The 18,852-nt window shown below is 52.7% G+C and overlaps 1 protein-coding gene across 2 annotated transcripts; it reads left to right on the top strand.

Moving 5' to 3' along the window:
* Window positions 1-4,280: 4,280 nt before the first annotated feature.
* SERPINB6 (serpin family B member 6) lies at window positions 4,281-18,048 on the top strand. Of its 2 annotated transcripts, none has more exons than XM_054698425.1 (7): window positions 4,281-4,298; window positions 9,658-9,832; window positions 11,768-11,917; window positions 13,221-13,338; window positions 14,045-14,187; window positions 16,942-17,097; window positions 17,517-18,048. In XM_054698425.1, exons 2-7 carry the CDS (start codon window positions 9,668-9,670, stop codon window positions 17,919-17,921), a joined length of 1,137 nt encoding a protein of 378 aa, XP_054554400.1. In that variant the 5' UTR covers window positions 4,281-4,298; window positions 9,658-9,667; the 3' UTR covers window positions 17,922-18,048. The 2 variants fall into 2 exon arrangements, with proteins under 2 accessions (XP_054554400.1, XP_037375075.1); XM_037519178.2 differs by lacking the exon at window positions 4,281-4,298 and adding an exon at window positions 4,822-4,886.
* Window positions 18,049-18,852: the final 804 nt, after the last annotated feature.

Here is an 18,852-nt window from a genome sequence, read left to right as displayed (position 1 = left end):
GCCACCGGAGGAGGGTCCCACATGGTGCGCAGACCTCTCCTGCCACCCGCTGCTCCCCTCAGCAGTGTACTTCGGTCCTTCTGCCTGCTCTGTTCTCCGCTCTGGCTCTGGTGAATTCTCTCACCCTCCCGTGCTTCTGACTGTACCCAGTGCATGTATAAACAAAACAAACAAACAAACAAATAAATAAATAAATAAACATGCCTCTATAAAAAAAAAAAAAAAAAAAAAGAACCAAGAAGAGGGCCTCCCCGGTGGCGCAGGGGTTGAGCGCTGGGTTGTGAAGCTGCCCGCAGCCTCTGCAGCACCAGTTCCATCCCCGGCCGCCAGGCGAGGGTCCCACATGGTGCGCAGACCTCTCCCAGCGTGCCCGCTGCTCCCCTCAGCAGTGTATTTCGTCAGTTTGTCTGCTCTGCTCTCCCCTCTGGCTCTGGTGAATTCTCTCACCCTCCCGCGCTTCTGACTGTACCCAGTGCTTGTATAAATAAATAAATAAATAAATAAATAAATAAATAAATAAATCTTAAAAAAAAAAAAAAGGAACCAAGAAGAAATGCACCAAATAATTTTTTAAATGAATTTCAATCACTGACAGTGTGGGGAGGGGTATAAAACAGAAAAGAGGCAATACTTTTTAAACATGAAAAGATGCTCAATCTCACATATCACAAGAAAATGCAAATTAAAACTTCATGAGATTACAACTCTCACTGATCAGACTGATAAAAAGTCAGAGACGGCAAGTTTTGCTAGTTATAAGGCTGTGACACCTTCAGATATCTGGGGAAGAGAAGAACATGGTATAATCCCTGTGGAGAAGAATTTGACAATATTTAACAAAAACTGTGTGTCTTTGTATTTTGATCTAGCAGTCCCGTTTCTAGCAATCTAGGATCTAGGCATCTGCATTCCAGGCTCTGTTTCTCCATTAATACAAAATAATATTGGGCCTCCTTGGTGGCCTAGGAGTTGGGTGCTATCACCACGACGCCCTGAGGTTGGATCCCTGGCCAGGGAGCTAACCCAAATATGGCAGAGCAGACCTCTCCTGTCTTGCCTGCTGCTCCCCTCAGCGGTATATTTCAGTAAGCCCACCTGTTCTGTTCCCCACTTTGTCTCTGGTGAATCCTCTCAACCCCTGCAACTCTGGCCTATACCCCAGTTCTTCTATGCAAAATAATAATAGTAATAATATTGACACTAAGTTCTTGCTACTGAGAGTGTGGTCTGGGGGCTGATGGCATCAGCTACGTGGGAGCTAGTCCAAAATGCTGAATCATAGGAGTTACTGAATAGGAATCTGCATTTTAATAACACCCAGGATGTTTCCTGTGTGCATTCAAGTTTGAGAAGCACAGAACAAGATTATTAGTGGCAGCTTTACTTGTAATGGCCCAAGATTGGAAACAACCCCAGTGGTCCTCAGTGGCACCCAAAGAAAGATGCAGTTAGGAAAGAAAAAAGGATGATCTCTAAGGAGCAAGTTAGAAAGAGGTCCAAAATTGTAGAAAGTGAAAAAAGCAAGTTGCAGAACTACTAATCTTCAGGGAACAGATTATTTCCCTGTAGATAAGGAGTAGAGGGCCTCCCCGGTGGCACAGCAGTTGAGCACTGTGTTGCGAAGCTGCCCGCAGCCTCTGCAGCGCCGGTTTGATCCCCGGCTGCTGGGGAGAGGGTCCCACATAGTGCGCAGACCTCTCCTGCCACCCGCTGCTCCCCTCAGCAGTGTACTTCGTTAGTCTGCCTGCTCTTTTCTCCACTCTGGCTCTGGTGAATTCTCTTACCCTCCTGCGCTTCTGACTGTTTCCAGCGCTTGTATAAATAAATAAGTAAATCTTAAAAAAAAAAATAGATAAGGAGTAGATCAAGAATGTGTTAAAAACAAGACAACCGGTGCCAAATAAAGTCACTTATGCTGAGCCCCAGATCACTAAACAGGGACTTTATTGCAATTTCAGCACTCCCAGAAACTGGACTCATGAGCCATTCAGTCAGGAGCCCACTCCTGACCAGCACTAGTTAGGGAATCTGCCTCACCCACCCGTGCCTCTCCCTAAAGGGAAGTGACCTGCCCACAACCAAGTCTGCTTATGCTAGCAGGATCCTTTTTTCTGTCCTGTCATCATTCCTTCATTTTCTAGAGTTCCCCGGAAGCCCCTCCTAACTGCTAGTTTGGAGGCTGCTTGATTCATGAATCGCTGCATAGAGCCAACAAGATATTTAAAATGTACTCATGGGCCTCCCTGGTAGCGCAAGGGGTTAAGCACAGTGCTATGAAGCTATCCACAGCCTCTGCAGCACCCCCGACTGGCCAGGGAGGTGATCCACATGGTGCAGAGGACCTCTCCTGTCTCACCCCCAGCTGCTCCCTTCAGCAGTGTATTTCAGTAGATCTGCCAGTTCTGCTTCCCACTCTCTCTGGTGAATCCTCTCACCCCCCGCACATCTGGCCTACACCCCAGTTCTTGTATACATACATAAATAAATCTTAAATCCTTAAAAAAAAAAGATAAGGTGGAAAACAGAAGCTAATAAAAATGGGGTGAAAGGCATTGGAGGCATTATTGCAATGTCCGCTCTCCCAAAAATGGGACTCATGAGTCATTCAGTCAGGAGCCCTGACCAGCACTAGTGAGGGAATCTGCCTCACCGGTGTCCCCCCCGTGCTGGGTGAAAGGCACTGGAGAGGATAAAGGTGAAAATGAGATATCTGAGTCTCTCTGTTTCACTCGTCAAAAAATAAAATGAAAACAGTCACAGCTTGGGAGGAAGGGTGGTTATTTTTCCTTTCCTGGCATCTAGTGGGTACAAAGGCTAGTGAGTTGGTTAAATTACTTCCTAGCGCCATGACAGTGGAAATCAGCAGCCCAGGACAGAAGAGTGAGAGTGGCCAGAGTCAGCTGTAACAGCAGCTTGAATGCTAAGAAGCTCCAAAGACTCAGACATGGTAACTGCAAACCCCCACACTATGGTGCTAGCCTGTGACGATAAACACTGAGGAATGTTTGACCAAACCCACAGACTGACCAAACACATCCCTTAAAGTAACAATTTTATGACCTGCTTCTTGCAGCTGTCATAGAGAGATTGCATCTCTACGCTTGCCTTTCCCTGAGGATGTCAGGTTACCCGCTTCTACAACAAATACTTCACAATGAATAATTCATGTGCTCCTTCCACTGTACGTAGCGGACAGGTTTCACTTTTGGCTCTGAAAATAAAGCTTTTCATCTTTTCAGTGCCTGTATCAGTACACACTCTGCGACCCTCAACAATGAATTAAATTCTGGGGCCTCCTTGGTGGCCCAGAAGTTAAAAGTCTCAGCGCTATCAAGCTATCACCAGCCACTGCAGCATGAGCTTCCAGCCCCAGCCAGGGAGCTGACCCACATGGCGCAGCAGACCTCTCTCTCCTGTCTCGCTGGCTGCTCCCCTCAGCAGTGTATTTCAGTCAGTCTGTTCTGCTCCCCACTCTGCCTCTGGTGAATCCTCTCACCTTCTCCCCACACCTCTGCCCTAAACCCCAGTTCTTATATGCATAAATAAACAAAAATAAATCTTTTTAAAAAAAGAAATTCTTTTTTTTAATTTTATTTTTATATTCCCCATACCATTGCAACCCCCTTATTTTGACCCCAATCCCTCCTTTCCCCGCCGCCCCCCCCATAGTGTGTCTCTGGTTTAGTTGTTTTTGATTTTGATTTTTTTTCTTATAGTTATTCTTTTTCCTGGTCTCTTACTTAGGTTTTCTAGATTCCTGCTATGAGTGAGACCATCCGGTATTTTTCTAAAAAAGAAATTCTGGTTTAGGTGTCAACAGCATCGCTGCTGAGCCCCCACAGGGATTTCACCCGCATTAGTCTGCCAGGCCTCTAATCGTGGACTCTAGTTCGCGTGGACCAGAGGCGCACTAGGGTCCTCGGCCGCACTAAATGACAACCGGGCCTTTGTCCATTTTAAGCTTCTGTTCTGCAGGGCGGGGGCCGTGGCACTTTTCTGGTCACCGAGCGCTTCGTCCCCAGCCGGCGAGGCCCAGAACATCAAGGCTGCCTGGATGCCCCTCGCGGCGGCCCCGGGCAGTGGGCGGGGGGCGGGGGCGCGGCCCCTCCAGCGGGAGAGCCGGGCCGGCGCGCGGCGGGGGTCAAAGTGCAGGGAGGTACCTGGCGCACACCTGGAGCCGCCCTCCCCTCCGGCGCGGTCCGCCTCCCTCCCCGACAGTATTTGAAGCCCGGAGCGGCCGGCCGGGCCGGCTCCAGGACGCGGCTCAGCTCGCTCCCACTCGGCACCCACCCTCTGTGGTATGTCTGGCGTGGGCCGCCGCGGCCCGCGGAGCTTCGCTCACCCCCTCCGCCGGCAGCAGCCGCGGCTGAGAGACCCGCAGGCGCGGAGGGCCGGGCGCGGGAGGGGCGTGGCTGCGTGGGGAGGGGCGTGGCTGCGTGGACAGCCGGGCGCGGGAGTGGCGTGGCTGCGTGGGAAGGGGCGTGGCTGCGTAGACAGCCGGGCGCGGGAGTGGCGTGGCTGTGTAGGGCGTGGCCGTGTGGACAACCGGGCGCGGAAGTAGCGGGGCTGCGCGAGAGGGGCGTGGCTGCGCGGGGAGGGGCGTGGCTGCGCGGGGACGGGCGTGGCTGCGCGGGGACGGGCGTGGCTGCGCGGGGACGGGCGTGGCTGCGCGGGGACGGGGGCGCGCGGCCTCGGAGCGCCCGCTGCAGGGAGGGCGTTGGCCCGGCCGGGACCGCTCCTGCAGGGTGGAGGCGCGGGCGCGCGCAGGGGCGGGGCGCGGGCGCGGCGGGGCGTGGCCGCCGCCCGCTGTGTTCCCGGGGCCCGGCGGGGGAGGCTGAGGCGCGTTCTCCGTGGGAGCCGAGCAGGCAGGGAGCGACGCGCCGCTGGTGAGTTGCGCGTGGCGGCCGGGCCGGCGGCGGCGCCTGGATCTCCCGGCCCGGCGCGCACAGCCTCGCGCCCGCAGCCTTGGGGACGGCGCCGAGCCATGCGGGCTGCTGCGCGGGGTCCCTCTGCCGCGGTGACCCCCGCGGCCCCGGCCACAGGCGACCCCGGCCGGCCGGGCGCGCGACGCAGGGCGCCCGGCGTTGGGCATCGGGCGGGCGGAGGACAGGGAGGGCGCAGGGGTCGGTGCCCGAAGCGGCCGGCTCCCCGGGGCCTTTTCCCGATGGGGCGCCCGGGTCTCCCCGCTCTCCCAACCTGGGGGTCTGGTTTGTGCCCTAGAGCTTGGCAAAGTGCGCCACAGTTTTGAGGTCTCTCAGACCTGCGAAGATCATCGTGAGGCCCATTCCAGACCTTGTTCTCTCTCTTTTTTACTAAACTTAGTAAATGTGGCAATGACAAGATTTGGTACCTCCAGGGCTGAGAGGACATGGGGGGCATTTCACTAATACTCTGGGCTTGTGTGCTAGAAGAAATTGGCATTTAAGTTACTTTATTCTTTTCCCCTCCTCCCTCTCCGCCCTTCCCCTTTCCGGTATCCCATAAAACTGTTTTGGAAAATTAATATCCACGTTAATGCGTCCGGGAATACGGTGCCCAGGGGAAGCCGAGTCAGTGTTGCCACTTTTGCTTTCCAGGCGGCCCGCTGTGCCTGGAAGGGAATATGACCCATAGCTGCCAGCTTCCTCCCTAGGGTGGTTTAGGGCTGATAACATGAGAAGTAACATGAGAAGTAACCTTTGGATTAGCCTTACTAAGTAAAGTGCATTGTGATTCAGTGCATGGCACTGTTATCAGTGTGGCTGGGGTGTGCCTAGGATTGCATGACTGGAAGGCATAGCATCCTTGTTTTATGCCATCCCAGACAGGGGGTGCGAGTTTAGTCATACTTGGCCACGAAAACCCAATATTTAAAATTATGGGGCCAGTGCCACTCCAAGGCATTTTATTCCAACTCAGCATATTACAGTTGACTCCAACCATTAACAGTCCAGTGAGATTAAATGGATAGGTCAGCCTCCCTTTCTGTTTCTACCAAAGGTGGCCTGCATCACACTAGGGGTAGGCCTGGAGGACGGAATATCTTGCTTTTCCTAGTTTCCTGGATCTGAGATCAAGTGTGGACAGCAGCAGGGAGAAAATAATGTATAACTGTACCCACTCTTTGTGGGATACCCACGGTGCACCAGGCATTAGTTTATTTAACCCTCACAGTAAACCTATGAAGTAGAAGCAATAACCCCATTTACATATTAGAGTTGGCTGCTCAGAGACACTAAGTGCACACACATCCACATACCATCCACACACTCCATATTATGCACAACACACACATACATACACACACACACCCCACCACCAGAAAACAGAAATGAAGGCAGGGACTAAGCAAGATCCCCAGACTCCATCAAACCAATTTTCAAGTGGCTACATTTTGGAGGAAGCACAATTAAGTAGCAACACCTTAAGAAAACACCAAGACTGGATTGATTGATATCAGTTATGAATGTTCATTATTGTGGTGCTACAGGGAAAAAATGGTATTAGGATTTGTTAGATTTGTTTTATTTATATACACACATATAAAATTGCTCACGAGGAAAACCTTAATACCTAGCTTTTGCCTTTAGGATTAAATATTTTTATTAATTTCCCATTGAGATTATATTGGTTTACAGCATTGAAGAAATTTCAGGTGGATAGCTGGACACCATCAGAGGCCTAGTTTCCATCTACCACCTTGATAGTGGCCCTTCTACCTCTCCCCTCCCCAGCCTGGTCACCACCATTCATCCTGCTTTCAGCTCTATGGCTTTGTTTTTTGTTTGCTTTGTTTCTTCATCTTTCACATGGGTGAAGTTTCTAGAAGTGGAATTTTTGGTTTTGATGGTATGAATGTGTTCATAGCATTTTCATTTCTTCCTTTTTCCTTTTAATTTTTTTTGTAATTCGAAAGGACACCGATTTGCAGCATCATTTGCATAGCATAAGCAGGAGTGCCTGTAGCAGTCAGTACTGGAATGGATTTTGAACTTGCACAGTTCATGTTTTTCAGAGGTACCTGGGATTTGCGCTCCACCTCTCCTTTTCTTCTAGAAGGCTATGTGCTCTAGAGATGAAGAGAGAACGCCACAGACACACGCCCGATTGGCCACCCTGGACTCAGGAGCAAGCCCTTAAAGACCTAAGACTCCCTTTAGTTGCTTGTCTGGTACTGATTTGTCGGCCTGCCTCACCACGTTATAAGGTTCTTTTAAGAAATAATGCCAGAGCCCAGTATTTACTTAAGCAGTGGTGTTTGTTATCTTTTTCTGAAGTGAACATTAAAAAAAAATTCTTATCTATATATATATCTATCTAGTAAAAGAACTGGGGTGTAGCCAGAGGTGTGGGGTGGGGTGGGGTGGGGGGTGGGTGTCTAGAGGATTCACCAGAGACAGATTGGGGAGCAGAACAGGCAGAGCCACTGAAATACACTGCTGAGGGGAGCAGCCAGTGAGACAGGAGAGGTCTGCTGCGCCATGTGGGTTGCTCCCTGGCCGGTGATTGAACTCAGGCTTTAGGGGTGATAGAGCTGAGACTTACCCCCTAGGCCACGAGGGAGGCCCCAAAGTGAACACTTTTAAGCAAGATAGCTAGCTATCATTTTCCTATCTTGTAAATTTGCTAATATTCTTTGTATGTATTTCTATTGCAGGCTATTTTTCTTAACTTTTTTTTCTGAGACCATTTTACACTGTTGTCTTAGCAGTTTAGGAGTATTTCATTGATTCCAGCTGCTCTTCTGAGTCATCAAATCATTTGCTAATAGTTTTGTTGCTTTCCTCTCCTCTCTGGTAATGTTCCTTAGGTTTCCTGGTTTGTGCTTGCCCTGGATTATCAGAGCAAAGTTAGGATCACTGATAGGCTTATCTCTCTCCTATTAGGTAACAAGGAAACTGCCTGTAGTATTTTATCATCACCCTGGTGATGGCTGATGAAGCAGCTTATCCTCATCCCATTAAGAATGTACAGGCGGTATCATTTCTGTGGCAGGTTTTTTATCAGGACTGGCCATTCAATTATTTTATGATAAGTACATTTTCTGCTATAAAATTACACTGCATAGCTTGGATACCCTCCAGGGCATGGTTGACTTCTTGTTCCTTTTTATTGAGCAATTGTCCTAGAATCCAGATATAATTTTATACTGTGTCTGTTGCACTAATGGAAAACTAGGAATCTAAGATGGTGTGGAAAGGCTCAGCTCTAAGCATTCTCTGTGAAGACTAAAGAAGGGTTTGAAAACAGAACATGTAACCGAGGACAGTGGACACAATTTCTCAGGTGTAATATGTTGCCCTCAGCTCTTGTACCAATTCCTACAAACTCAGGCTACATACTCGTCATTCTCCTGCAGTTCTCGACTTGAGAACTCACTAGGGTTTCCTAGTGAAATGAAGCAGTCGGCAAGACCTGGCCCCCCTGGCAGAGAATGTTCCTTGTCTTTTCCCTTTATTAGAGCTGCTACCCTGGCCTCTGGCCCCTGGCCCCTGGCCTCTGCTCCAGTTCAAAGCCAGCAGGCAGAGCATCCTCTGGCTCCTGTCCTCACCTTAATTTCTCTCTCCAATCTCCCGTGGTCTCCTCTTACAGCCCCACTTAGTTCAGGGCCTGGGGAATAATCCAGCACGGTCACCCCATTAGGAAACTTGATTCAGTTCCTCCTGCAGTGTCTTTTGCCATAGAATTGAGGGATTAGGATGGGGATGTTTTGGGGGCCCTCACTTGCCCCCCAGTGATAAATGAGAGGGCACACTAAATGTGAAGAGTGGATAAATTCCCCACTTCCCCACATTTCTGCTGCCCTTTCCCTAGGGCCCAGGAAAGTCCCCACCCATGGTTCAGATGAGTCACTGGGAATGTGCTAGAATGCCAGACCGCTCCCTTGGGGCGGGGAGAGGGGGGAACATTCTTGGTAAATACTTGGAAATATGATGCTGCCAGGCATTGTGCCCTAGTCACTCCTCCCCACTGCCCGGCCCCATCTGCAGAGCCTAAGGCAGGCTGACTGGTGGGGCCTCCCCACCCCACCCTCCAGGCTCCCAACCCTGAAGAAAAGTCTTCTAGAACCGAAGTCCAGAGACAAAACCTGGGCCTTGAGTCCCACTTAGTCTCTGTAAGGGCCTGTGGAATTGTCACTCCACCCTACCCCATCTCCCACTACCCTGCAGGGTCCCTGTTCTGGACCCTGCGGGGCTGCCAAGACCTTGCCTGATGGCCTGCATGGCAGGAGCTGTCCCTGTGTACAGCCTGGTCTCTGAGGCCTGTATCTGGAGGAGGACATGGCTGCTCCCGCTGCCCTGCACCACCAAGTGCCCCTCAGTCCAGCACAGGGGCAGGAGGGTGGGGGAACATGGGCAGACCTGGGCTGTGACACGAGCACAGGTTTCCCGGGAGAACTGAGGGCGGAAGCACTTGTTCTTCAGTTTCTCACATATCTCTGCCTGCGCTTTGATCTTCTCCATCTTTTATCTTGAGGCTGCGGGTTATCCTAAAACAGGGTCCTCTCTCCCACATTATAAAAGCTTGCAACCATAGAACCCCAAAGACACACACAGAGTTTGGCATGCGTATCCGTTTGCTCACTGAGCCAAAGTGTCAGCCATAACGGGCAACAGCAGCCCGAGTGCGGCGGCCGTGGGGCCCACGTGGACTGACTGACTGGCCCCCCTGTTCCAGGCTCGCTACCATGGATGCGCTTGCAGAAGCCAACGGCTCCTTTGCCTTTGACCTCCTGAAAAAGCTGGGTGAAGGCAACTCGAAAAATGTGTTTTTCTCACCCATGAGCATCTCCTCTGCCCTGGCCATGGTCTTCCTGGGGGCCAAGGGGAACACCGCGGCCCAGATGTCGCAGGTACGTACCTGAAGCTACTTCCAGGCAACCAGCCGCCGAGGGGGCCCCCATGTCTAGAGGATGTGCTGGTGCAGCCAGGCATGGACAGCAGGCATCCCTGCCCATGGGGGGGCCTGCGGGGGCCCCGCACAGCTCCTGTCTGAGATGTCGAGTAGATGCAGGTCACCAGGTCCAGGTTGAGCCAGCGACGTCCTTGCTGTGAGCAGCATCTCCATTGTTAGACTATTTTTTCCTTTTCTCAGGAAAATGAATTTAAGTGTAAAACCTCCTGAGAAAGGTACTTGTGAGCCCAACGTGTCCATGACACAAATCATGGTATTTGTTGCTGAGTGATCAGTGCCCCAAATCTTAGCAGCTCACGCGGCTAAGGATTTTCTGCCCATAACGCTGGGTGGACCCGGCTCCCCTTGCTCCCCTTGGCCCAGCTGGGATCCTAGTGTGGGACCCCCAGGCCTTCCACATGGTGTCCTGGGGGGTAGCCTGGGCTCCCGCACAGGATAAGCCGTGACCACTTGCTAAGTCCCTGTAGGCTGAAGCTAGTCACGTGGCCAAGACTAGCGCAGCTGAGGGGCCTGCATTGGGGCGGCCGCGGTCTGGCCCCAGGCCCCAGGCTCACAGCCCAGGCACAGGCCAGTGCCCTTCCCCAGTCACCCCATCAGAGGGTCAGGCTCAGGCTTCACGCCAGGAGGAACAGGCTACTGTGGCCCCGTAGTGCCGTTCCCCCGACACAGACCTCTGTGAACTAGAGACAGACCGTCTGTGCTTCTGACCAGCTGGCCCCAAATTCCCGGGTCCCAGGACACCCACTTCAGCTTCCTTTAATTTGCCAGAGCAGCTCCCAGAGCTCAGCCATTTACACACCCCATCACCAGTTTATCACAAAGGATACGAATCGGAGCTGGAGGAGGGAGGCGCAGGGGTGAGGTGCGGGGCTTCGGGCCCTCTGCAGGCCGCCACTCTCCCCAGATCCCCAGATGTTCACCAGCTCAGCAGCTCCGTGAAGCCCCCTCCGCTTCCGCGTTTCTGGAGGCTTCGTGGCATAGGCCTGAACCATTAAATCACTGGCCATTGGCCACTGACCTGATCTCAGCTCCTCTCCCCTTCCTCCAGATCTGGGTGAGACTAGAAGATCCGCCTGCTCTGTTTGTTGTTTTTGCTGGCACATAGCCTCCCTTCGCAGGTGTTTTCTCAAGGTTTCCTTCAAAAACAGTGAAAGTCATCTCTAATGTTCTCAACACTCAGGAAATTCCGAGGTGGTGGTGGGGGGCATTTGAGACAGAAACTGGATGAAGACTGAGCTGTGTTTGCGAAATTGATTTTGGTCACTTGAATGATCAAATTAATTGATTTCCTACAAATCACAGCACTGAAGTGTTTACTCCTCCGACTTTGTGGCGGCACCCCGTGGTGCCAGCAGGGGTCCTCAGGGTCAAGATGGTCTCTATGGCCTGTCTGAGGTCCCTTCTCCTAGAAGTAGCTCTGGGGGTCTTGAGAGGACCAGCTAGATTTGTTTTTTACCTTAGAGGCTGGGGTGCAGGAGAGAGAGCCTGGAGCGGCTTGTTTAAGGTCGTCCTGGGGCATTCTGGTTTCTGCATTCTCTAGTCTGAGGTCACAGGGCTTGTGCAGACTCCAGGACCCCGGGGAGAGGTTGCCCCTGCCCCACGGTCCTGTGTTTGCAGAGCCAGGAGGCCTGCAACAAGGGGCACACAGAACCCGGCCCCTCCACTCTGCCAGAACCACTGGGCTCTGGCTCCCTGAGGGTGCCAGGCAGGCTGGGTGGGTGAGTGGGTGGCTTCCATGACCTTTTTGTCCTTGATTGGGTGACTCTTCCCAGCTGGAGTGAGCATCTGGACGGTTCTTAGGCCAGGTTTTGTCTTGGATCCAGATGCCAGGGCATACTGAACTTGTACGTGTGTGTTCCGGTTTTGATTTCAGGCTCTCTCTTTCCACCGGAGCCGCGGAGGCAGTGGGGATGTCCACCAGGGCTTCCAGTCGCTTCTCAGCGAAGTGAACAAGACCGGCACACAGTACTTGCTCAGGACGGCCAATAGGCTGTTTGGAGAGAAGACCTTTAATTTCCTCTCAGTAAGTCATGCTTGCTGTGTTCACCGAGGAAGTAAAGCCATGGAGGAGGAGGTGGGGGAGAGAAGGGGAGGAGGGGGAGGGAGGAGGGAGAGCTTGCCGCAGACCAGCCCAGTGGTGGCAGGAGATCGAGACAGTCTCAGGGATTGAGAACGAGCAAAAGGTGGTCGAAGGAATTAGGGCGGGGGACAAGAAAGAATGACACACAGACACACTCAAGGGAGAGTGAAAATCTGAGTGTAATTTGCTCAAATCATTACGCATATTTATACATTTTCAAAAGGCATTAGGTCACACAAAATCTATTTTTCCAGCATAACAATGTTTCTTTTTACCTAGGCATAGAAAGCAATTTTCTAGCTAATGGTTTACAAGTTGCTAAGCGTATGTGTTTACAATACGTTTCCTGAAACTGATTTTCACATATATAGAAAAAGTCAGGTAAGAAAATAGTATAATTATGGACAAGTTGCTAAGTTACTACTTATTCAGAAACAATGATTAACTGGTTAATGGTTAAACTGCTTTGTAGGTAATTCCATCAGGCTTGTTTGTAGGCAACACTCTCAGCAGCCTTGTTTTCAAGCAAAGAGGGGTTTTTTACTGCAGGCTTAGTGCCTAGATTGAGCTTATAGGCTTGTAGGCCTCGTTTGATCTGAACACCAAAGTTTATTATGATGAAGCCCCTCGGGGACTGCGCCTGTCTTAGGTCGTCAGAAGTCACAGACATGAGGCTGGCCAGTGCCTTCTTTAGTCTGCCCCTGATCTTACCCGTCATTGACTGTCCAGTCCAGCGCACAGGGGAAGAGGGTCTTACGTACTCTATTTGTGAGCATCCACAGTACAGCCACTCTTTATTTCATCCAATTACTGGCGAGCAATGGTGGCAACAGTGGCATTGCCAACCATGGAGGCAGGAGCTGCCACAAGAGCTATCCTTTACCTGAAACACCAAGGCTGATGTTCAGAAATGAAGAGGGACCCATGGGTCTTGCTGGAAGCCCTCACTCAGCCCACAAGATTGGGGGCCATGAACTCTGGCTGTTGTACCCCTAGGTCTTCACCTTCCCCACTGGTGCACAGACTTCCTCAAAGGGCCCCCGATTCAGGAGGCTCCTCGATAGGCAGGCTGCCATTTCACTTGTTATGAGTGAAGGTTAAATGTAGCCAGAAAGGGAGAAGTTGGGCCTGAGGCCATCCCTCGTGTTTATTTGTCCATCCCGCACAAGAATCATCAGGGTGGCTGGTTCTGACCGATTCAGCGGTTATTTCCCTGGCCATGATGTGGTGTCACTGTGTCTCCTAGCCCTTCAAGGACGACTGCCACAAATTCTACCAGGCAGAGCTGGAGGAGATGGACTTTGTCAACGCTGGGGAGGCGTCCCGGAAGCGCATCAACTCCTGGGTGGCTGAGAAGACGGAAGGTGAAGACGCTGTTACTCTGTTCTTCATCTTACTGTCCCGTCCTTGACCAGACCGTCCCATTTCAGGAATGACACTTGCTTTCTGAATAACTGTACGCTTATAAAAAATCCCTCTCCGAGTTACTGTCACTGTGATATTCTCTAGCTTTCCCCTCATCACGGCGATGTTTCCCAGTGTTCATACGTCTCCTCCAGAACAATCCACACTTTCATTTCTGGTGAATGTTGATGTAGTCTTCTTGTTCCACAAATTGCACTCACATCAATTTGCATGTGGGTGTCTGTCTCCCTGCCCGTCATTACATCTGTGCTGCTGGTCACCTTGTATTATCTCACCTGGCGCTGGTCCACCTGCGGGTCTTTATTTCAATGCGTCTCTACACTCGCTCCAGCCCCTCACCCCTTTGCCCGTCCATGTCATTCCTCAGTTTACATTACAGGTCGAGCTCCTCTTTCTTTCTCTGTGCTGTGACTCATCCTGCAGACTTTACGTGTTGTATTCAGCTGACAGTATTTCTCTTAAAAGGGCTTGTCAGCTCTTGTTTGAAGGGCCAAGCTCCCTTCCTGTGTTTCTGTTTGGGGGCAGTGAACTCCTTCGTCCGTGTACTTGATCACGCACTGAGATGGCCCCGTCAGAATGCTGTTCCTGGTGTTCCTGCCTCGGGAAACTCTTTGCCTAACTGGTTCTTTAATTCTTCCTTTTCAGATAAAATTAAAGATTTGCTGCCTCCAGATTCGGTGAATGCGATGACATCTCTGGTGCTTGTGAACGCCATCTACTTCAAAGGCAACTGGGATAAAAAGTTTGACAAGCAGCACACACACGAGGCTCCCTTTTATGTCAGTCAGGTGAGGGCTGTGCAGTAACAAAGGACATTCTTGGAGACAGGCCCTGTGTCCACATTGGTTCTTTCATTTTTGCGTAGAACTGGGATGCAGGCCAGAGGTGCAGGGGGTGAGAGGACTCACCTGAGACAGAGTGGGGAGCAGAATAGGCAGGTCTACTGAAATACACTGCTGAGGGGAGCATCAGGGAGACAGGAGAGGTCTGCTGCACCATGTGGGTCATCTCCCTGGCCAGGGATCAAACTCATGCTGCAGTGGTTGCCGATAGCTTCATAGCACTGAGACATAACCCCTAAGCCCACATTGGCTCTTAAATGGAAGCCTCACCTCAGGTAACATGCTCGCAGCCAGACTGCCAGCCAGTCTTGAGGCTCTTTGCTCCCCTTTGTTCCAACATCGAAGCCAAGGCTCACCTGCCTCGGCCTCTGGCCCAGTTCCCCAGCATGGCTCCCCTCTCGCCTGCCATCCTGTGCCAGGTGCTTTGTCTGTACTGCAGGTCTGATTTTGTGGATCTTAGGCCTAAGGTCCTTCTGGGCTTCCCAGAAATGCTGGGGTCAAGTTTAGACTCCAAAACAGCGTGTTCCCTGTAGACCCGGGTTCTCCCCAGTCGATGCCCATTGGCACCCACTCCTTTCTCCCAGCAGCGTCTGGGAGCCTTCCCTGATAGCCCTTCTCCCCAGTTGGAGGCCTGTAGCCTCCCCTAAGCTCCTCTGGCCAAGGAGGTTCGTGAGGTGGGAGTCGAGGGGGCCCACTTGGCGGAGGCCAGGAAAAATGATGGGCAAGGGTGTTTCTTCTGCTGGCCGCAGCCTCGTGTGCCGTGATGAGGGCCGCTGGGTGGCAGTAGGTTCATAGAAGCCTCATCTTACCTTGCATGGGGCTCAGAAGCTGGGGGGCAGTTAGGAGATGTGGCAGTGTCAGGGCTACCTCCTTGGCTAGCTGGGATGCCTGGGGGCAGACAGCTCTTCCCTCGTCAGTGGTGTGGGTTCTGCTGGCCTGGCCGTGCCCTGTCCCTTAGTGGCTTGTTCATCTATTCAGCAGAAGTTTCTGAGGGTGGACAGTGCTAGGAGCCATGTTGGACACCTTCCAGCCAAGCAGCCCTCTGCTCATGAGGCTGGTTCTCAGGGTGTGGGTGGGCAGGTGAGGGGCATGAGTTGGGGTCTCCTGCAGAGACAGATCTAGAGGAAGGGGTGGGGGGCCATGGTGGGCACCCAGTTTCAGGTAAGGGCCAAAGGAGGCCTGGGGTACATTCTCCAGGTGCTGGGGTACATGCTGACTGGGCAGACAGAAGGGGCCCGCTTTGTCCACCCGCTGTTCAGGGCCCCTGTGGTGGAAGCAGATCGTGACAGGTTGAGAGTGGAAGGCCTGGGTGCCGTGCCCTTGTTGCCATCATGGGTCACTGTAAGGGCTTGAGTGCCCTCTGCCTCCTCCTTGGAGGGGGGATGTGTTCAGCACAAGCCATGTGACCTGGCTCCCTGGTTGGTGCACCAGGATCTCTCTGGCCACTGAGCTGGCACATGCACTGGAGCAGGGAGGGCACGGTGCACTGTCACAATGACCCCAGCTGGGCTGACTACAGCAGAGGTGCTGAGTGTTTTATAGGGAGAGTTAACATCATTTGCTGATAAGTCAGATGTGCCCTGTGAGAGAAACAAGTCAAGGAGCCTTTGGGGGGGCCCCCTTGTGGCGCACGGGGTTAAGTCTCAGCACCATGAAGCTATCTGCAGTCACTGCAGCATGAGTTCAATCCCAAGCCTCTCACCGCCCCCCCCACACCTCTGGCCTGTACCCTAGCTCTTGTGTGCATAAGTAAATAAATCTTTAAAAAAAGGGGTGGGGGAGGGCCTCCCTGGTGGTGCAGGCGGTTGAGCGCAGCACTGTGAAGCTGTCTGCAGCCTCTGCAGTGCTGGTTTGATCCCTGCCAGCCTCAGAGCAACCCATATGGTGAGCAGACCTCTCCTGTCTTGCCCTCCCGCTGCTCCCCTCAGCAGTGTATATCGTCAGTCTGCGTGTTCTGTTCCCCGCTCTGTCTCTGGTGAATCCTCTCACCTCCCACTCATCTGGCCTGTGCCCCGGTTCTTGTATAAATAAAAATAAATCTTTTTTTTAAAAAAGGGGGGCCTCCCTGGTGGTGCAAGGGGTTAATAATATGCAACCTATGAAGCTAACTGCAGCCTCTGCAGCATGAGTTCGACCCCTGGCCAGAGAACAACCCACATGGCACATCAGACCTTTCCTGACTCCCCTCAGCAGTGTATTTCAGTCAGTCTACCTGTTCTGTTCCCCACTCTGTCTCTGGTAAATCCTCTCACCCCCTGCACCCCTGGCCTGTACCCCCGGTCTTGAGTGCATAAATAAATAAAATCTAAAAAAAAAAATCTTTAAAAAAAAAAAAGGAGCCTGGTGGGTGTGACCATCCCCTGATAAAGGGACAATCGTAGGTGGCACAGACTTGGAAGGAGAGGTGGGCGCCCAGGGAGACACGTGACAATGCAGGTTCCCCTCATGTCCAAATGTTGCCACCAAGTAGCCTGGAAAACATGAGTCTGCTGCAGGGGAGTGGGCCAGGCCCAGAGGTTCAGGAGTTCAATTCCAAGGGGCCCCTGAGCACCCTGACCTCTGGAGGCAATCAGGGGGTTGGTGGGGGTTTCAGAAGCCAAGACAGTACTTCCGGGGCCCGGAGCAGGCAGCTTTGCCCGACTTGTCCCCTAAGTTCAACAGGTCCCGTTTCAACTAAATGTTTCTCCATTCCCTTTACAGAACGAGAAGAAAACTGTGCAGATGATGTTTAGGAAATCTAAGTATAAAATAACCTACATAGGAGACATCTTTACCCAGATCCTGATGCTGCCCTACGCTGGCCAGGAGCTGAACATGATCATCATGCTCCCAGAAAGAGGCAGAGACTTGAGAATGGTAAGGCTGCCGTCACCCCGAGGCTGCTGGGGCTCCCCCTGGGGTCCCTGCCCCCACTTCCCATCTGGACCCTGTCATGGCAGACGTCACGGACATCACCCTTGCTGCTCTTGATCTCAAAATTTGCACCTCAGGGCCTCTCTGGTGGTGCAAGGGATGGAGCACAGCACTGTGAAGCTGTCTGCAGCCTCTGCAGCACGAGTTCCATCCACAGCTGGCCAGGGAGCTACCCACATGGCGCAGCAGACCTCTCCTGTCTCCCCACTGCTCCCCTCAGCAGTGTATTTTGGTCATCTGCCTGTTCTGCTCCCCACTCTGTCTCTGGTGAATCCTCTCACCCCTGCACCTCTGGCCTACACCCCAGTTCTTGTATGCATAAATAAATCTTTAAAAAAAAATCTTCACCTCTCCTTTTCCAGGTGGAAAAAGAACTCACTTACGAGAAGTTCTTGGAGTGGACGAACCCTGACATGATGGACGAGGAGGAGGTGGAGCTGTCCCTGCCGCGCTTCAAGCTGGAGGAGAACTACGACATGAAGGCCGTGCTGCGCAGCCTGGGCATGAGCGATGCCTTCGACGAGGCCAGGGCTGATTTCTCCGGAATGTCGGCCGGGGACCGGCTGACGCTGTCCAAGGTCGCGCACAAGGCCTTTGTGGAGGTCAACGAGGAGGGCACCGAGGCGGCCGCGGCTACCGCCGCCATCATGATGTTCAAGTGCGCGATGATCACCCCCAAGTTCTGTGCCGACCACCCCTTCCTCTTCTTCATCCAGCACAGCAAGACCAAGGGCATCCTGTTCTGCGGCCGATTCGCCTCCCCGTAGGGAGGTACCGCCGGCTGCCATCTTCCTGCCTACCCACTGCCCCCCAGCCACAACCCTCCCAACACTTCCCAAAGTGCCTGCCACCCAAAGTCGCCTTCAGTGACGATCCAGGAATAAATCCTGTTCTCTAGAGTTCTTGTGTATTTGTGAGTTCACAGGCAGATGTGCTCTGGGACCTGAAATTGCCTTTCAGGGGGGCCTGTGGCCACACTGCCCACCTTGGGGTAGGTCCCCTCCCAGCCACACCCGTCGTGGGGTGCCACCTGGGACAGAGGGCGGCTCTGTCCAGGCTGAGAGGGTGACCTTCCCTTTCTCATCCATCTAGGACAAAGTGAGGCACGCAGGAGGTGTGGCCAGCAGGTCTCGGAGGCTGCTCACCCCCCCCCCAACAAAGGCAGGAACGCAATTTTAACCCTAGAAAGACCAGTCCCAGCTCATTCACAGGACTGCACGGTCACATACCTACCTGTTCAGTGCGCACTTGGCCACTTGCCCTGAAATAGAGTGGCCACCAGAGGCCAGAAGGCCTACAGGTCCTGTGCCAGGGGCGCTGTGGGCGAGTTTCCTGAGTAGACGCCAAATGACTGTATTTAACTGAGAGAAGAAAGAAGTGGCGGAGGATCTTCAGCCACTTATGTCACTAGCTAGAAATAGGGTCACCCACTCAGCAGCAAAGCACTGCATTAGGGACCATGCTGTACCCTGGGGGTGGCCACCACCCTCTCCCCCACTGACTTGCACGCCCTCAACAGCTCCTGCACTGCCCTCAACAGCTCCCTCCAACCAAACTGAAGGACCCTTCCAGCCCACCCTCTTTACACCCCCAGGGGGCCCTGCAAGCCTGCCCGTCCAGGCTGACCATCCAGGTGCTTGTCTCCACCCTGGACAGGGACCTCCAGGCCAGGCCGGGGTGAGTCCTGATTGCGACTGC

Source organism: Talpa occidentalis, unplaced genomic scaffold, assembly GCF_014898055.3.
Source record: "Talpa occidentalis isolate TD23 unplaced genomic scaffold, MPIMG_talOcc4v2.1 talOcc4.2, whole genome shotgun sequence".
NCBI classification, from domain to species: Eukaryota; Metazoa; Chordata; class Mammalia; order Eulipotyphla; family Talpidae; genus Talpa; species Talpa occidentalis.
The sequence above is the reverse complement of the archived record's forward strand: the minus strand, read 5'-3'. Positions and strand labels throughout refer to the sequence as shown.

What these genes read in the sequence shown, in the direction of transcription:
- SERPINB6 (XM_054698425.1), top strand. Translation starts at nt 9,668, where the DNA reads ATGGATGCGCTTGCAGAAGCCAACGGCTCCTTTGCCTTTGACCTCCTG. An exon ending in AGACCTTTAATTTCCTCTCA is followed by an intron (nt 11,918 to 13,220) that starts GTAAGTCATGCT and finishes TGTGTCTCCTAG; the next exon opens with CCCTTCAAGGACGACTGCCA. An exon ending in GAGGCAGAGACTTGAGAATG is followed by an intron (nt 17,098 to 17,516) that starts GTAAGGCTGCCG and finishes CTCCTTTTCCAG; the next exon opens with GTGGAAAAAGAACTCACTTA.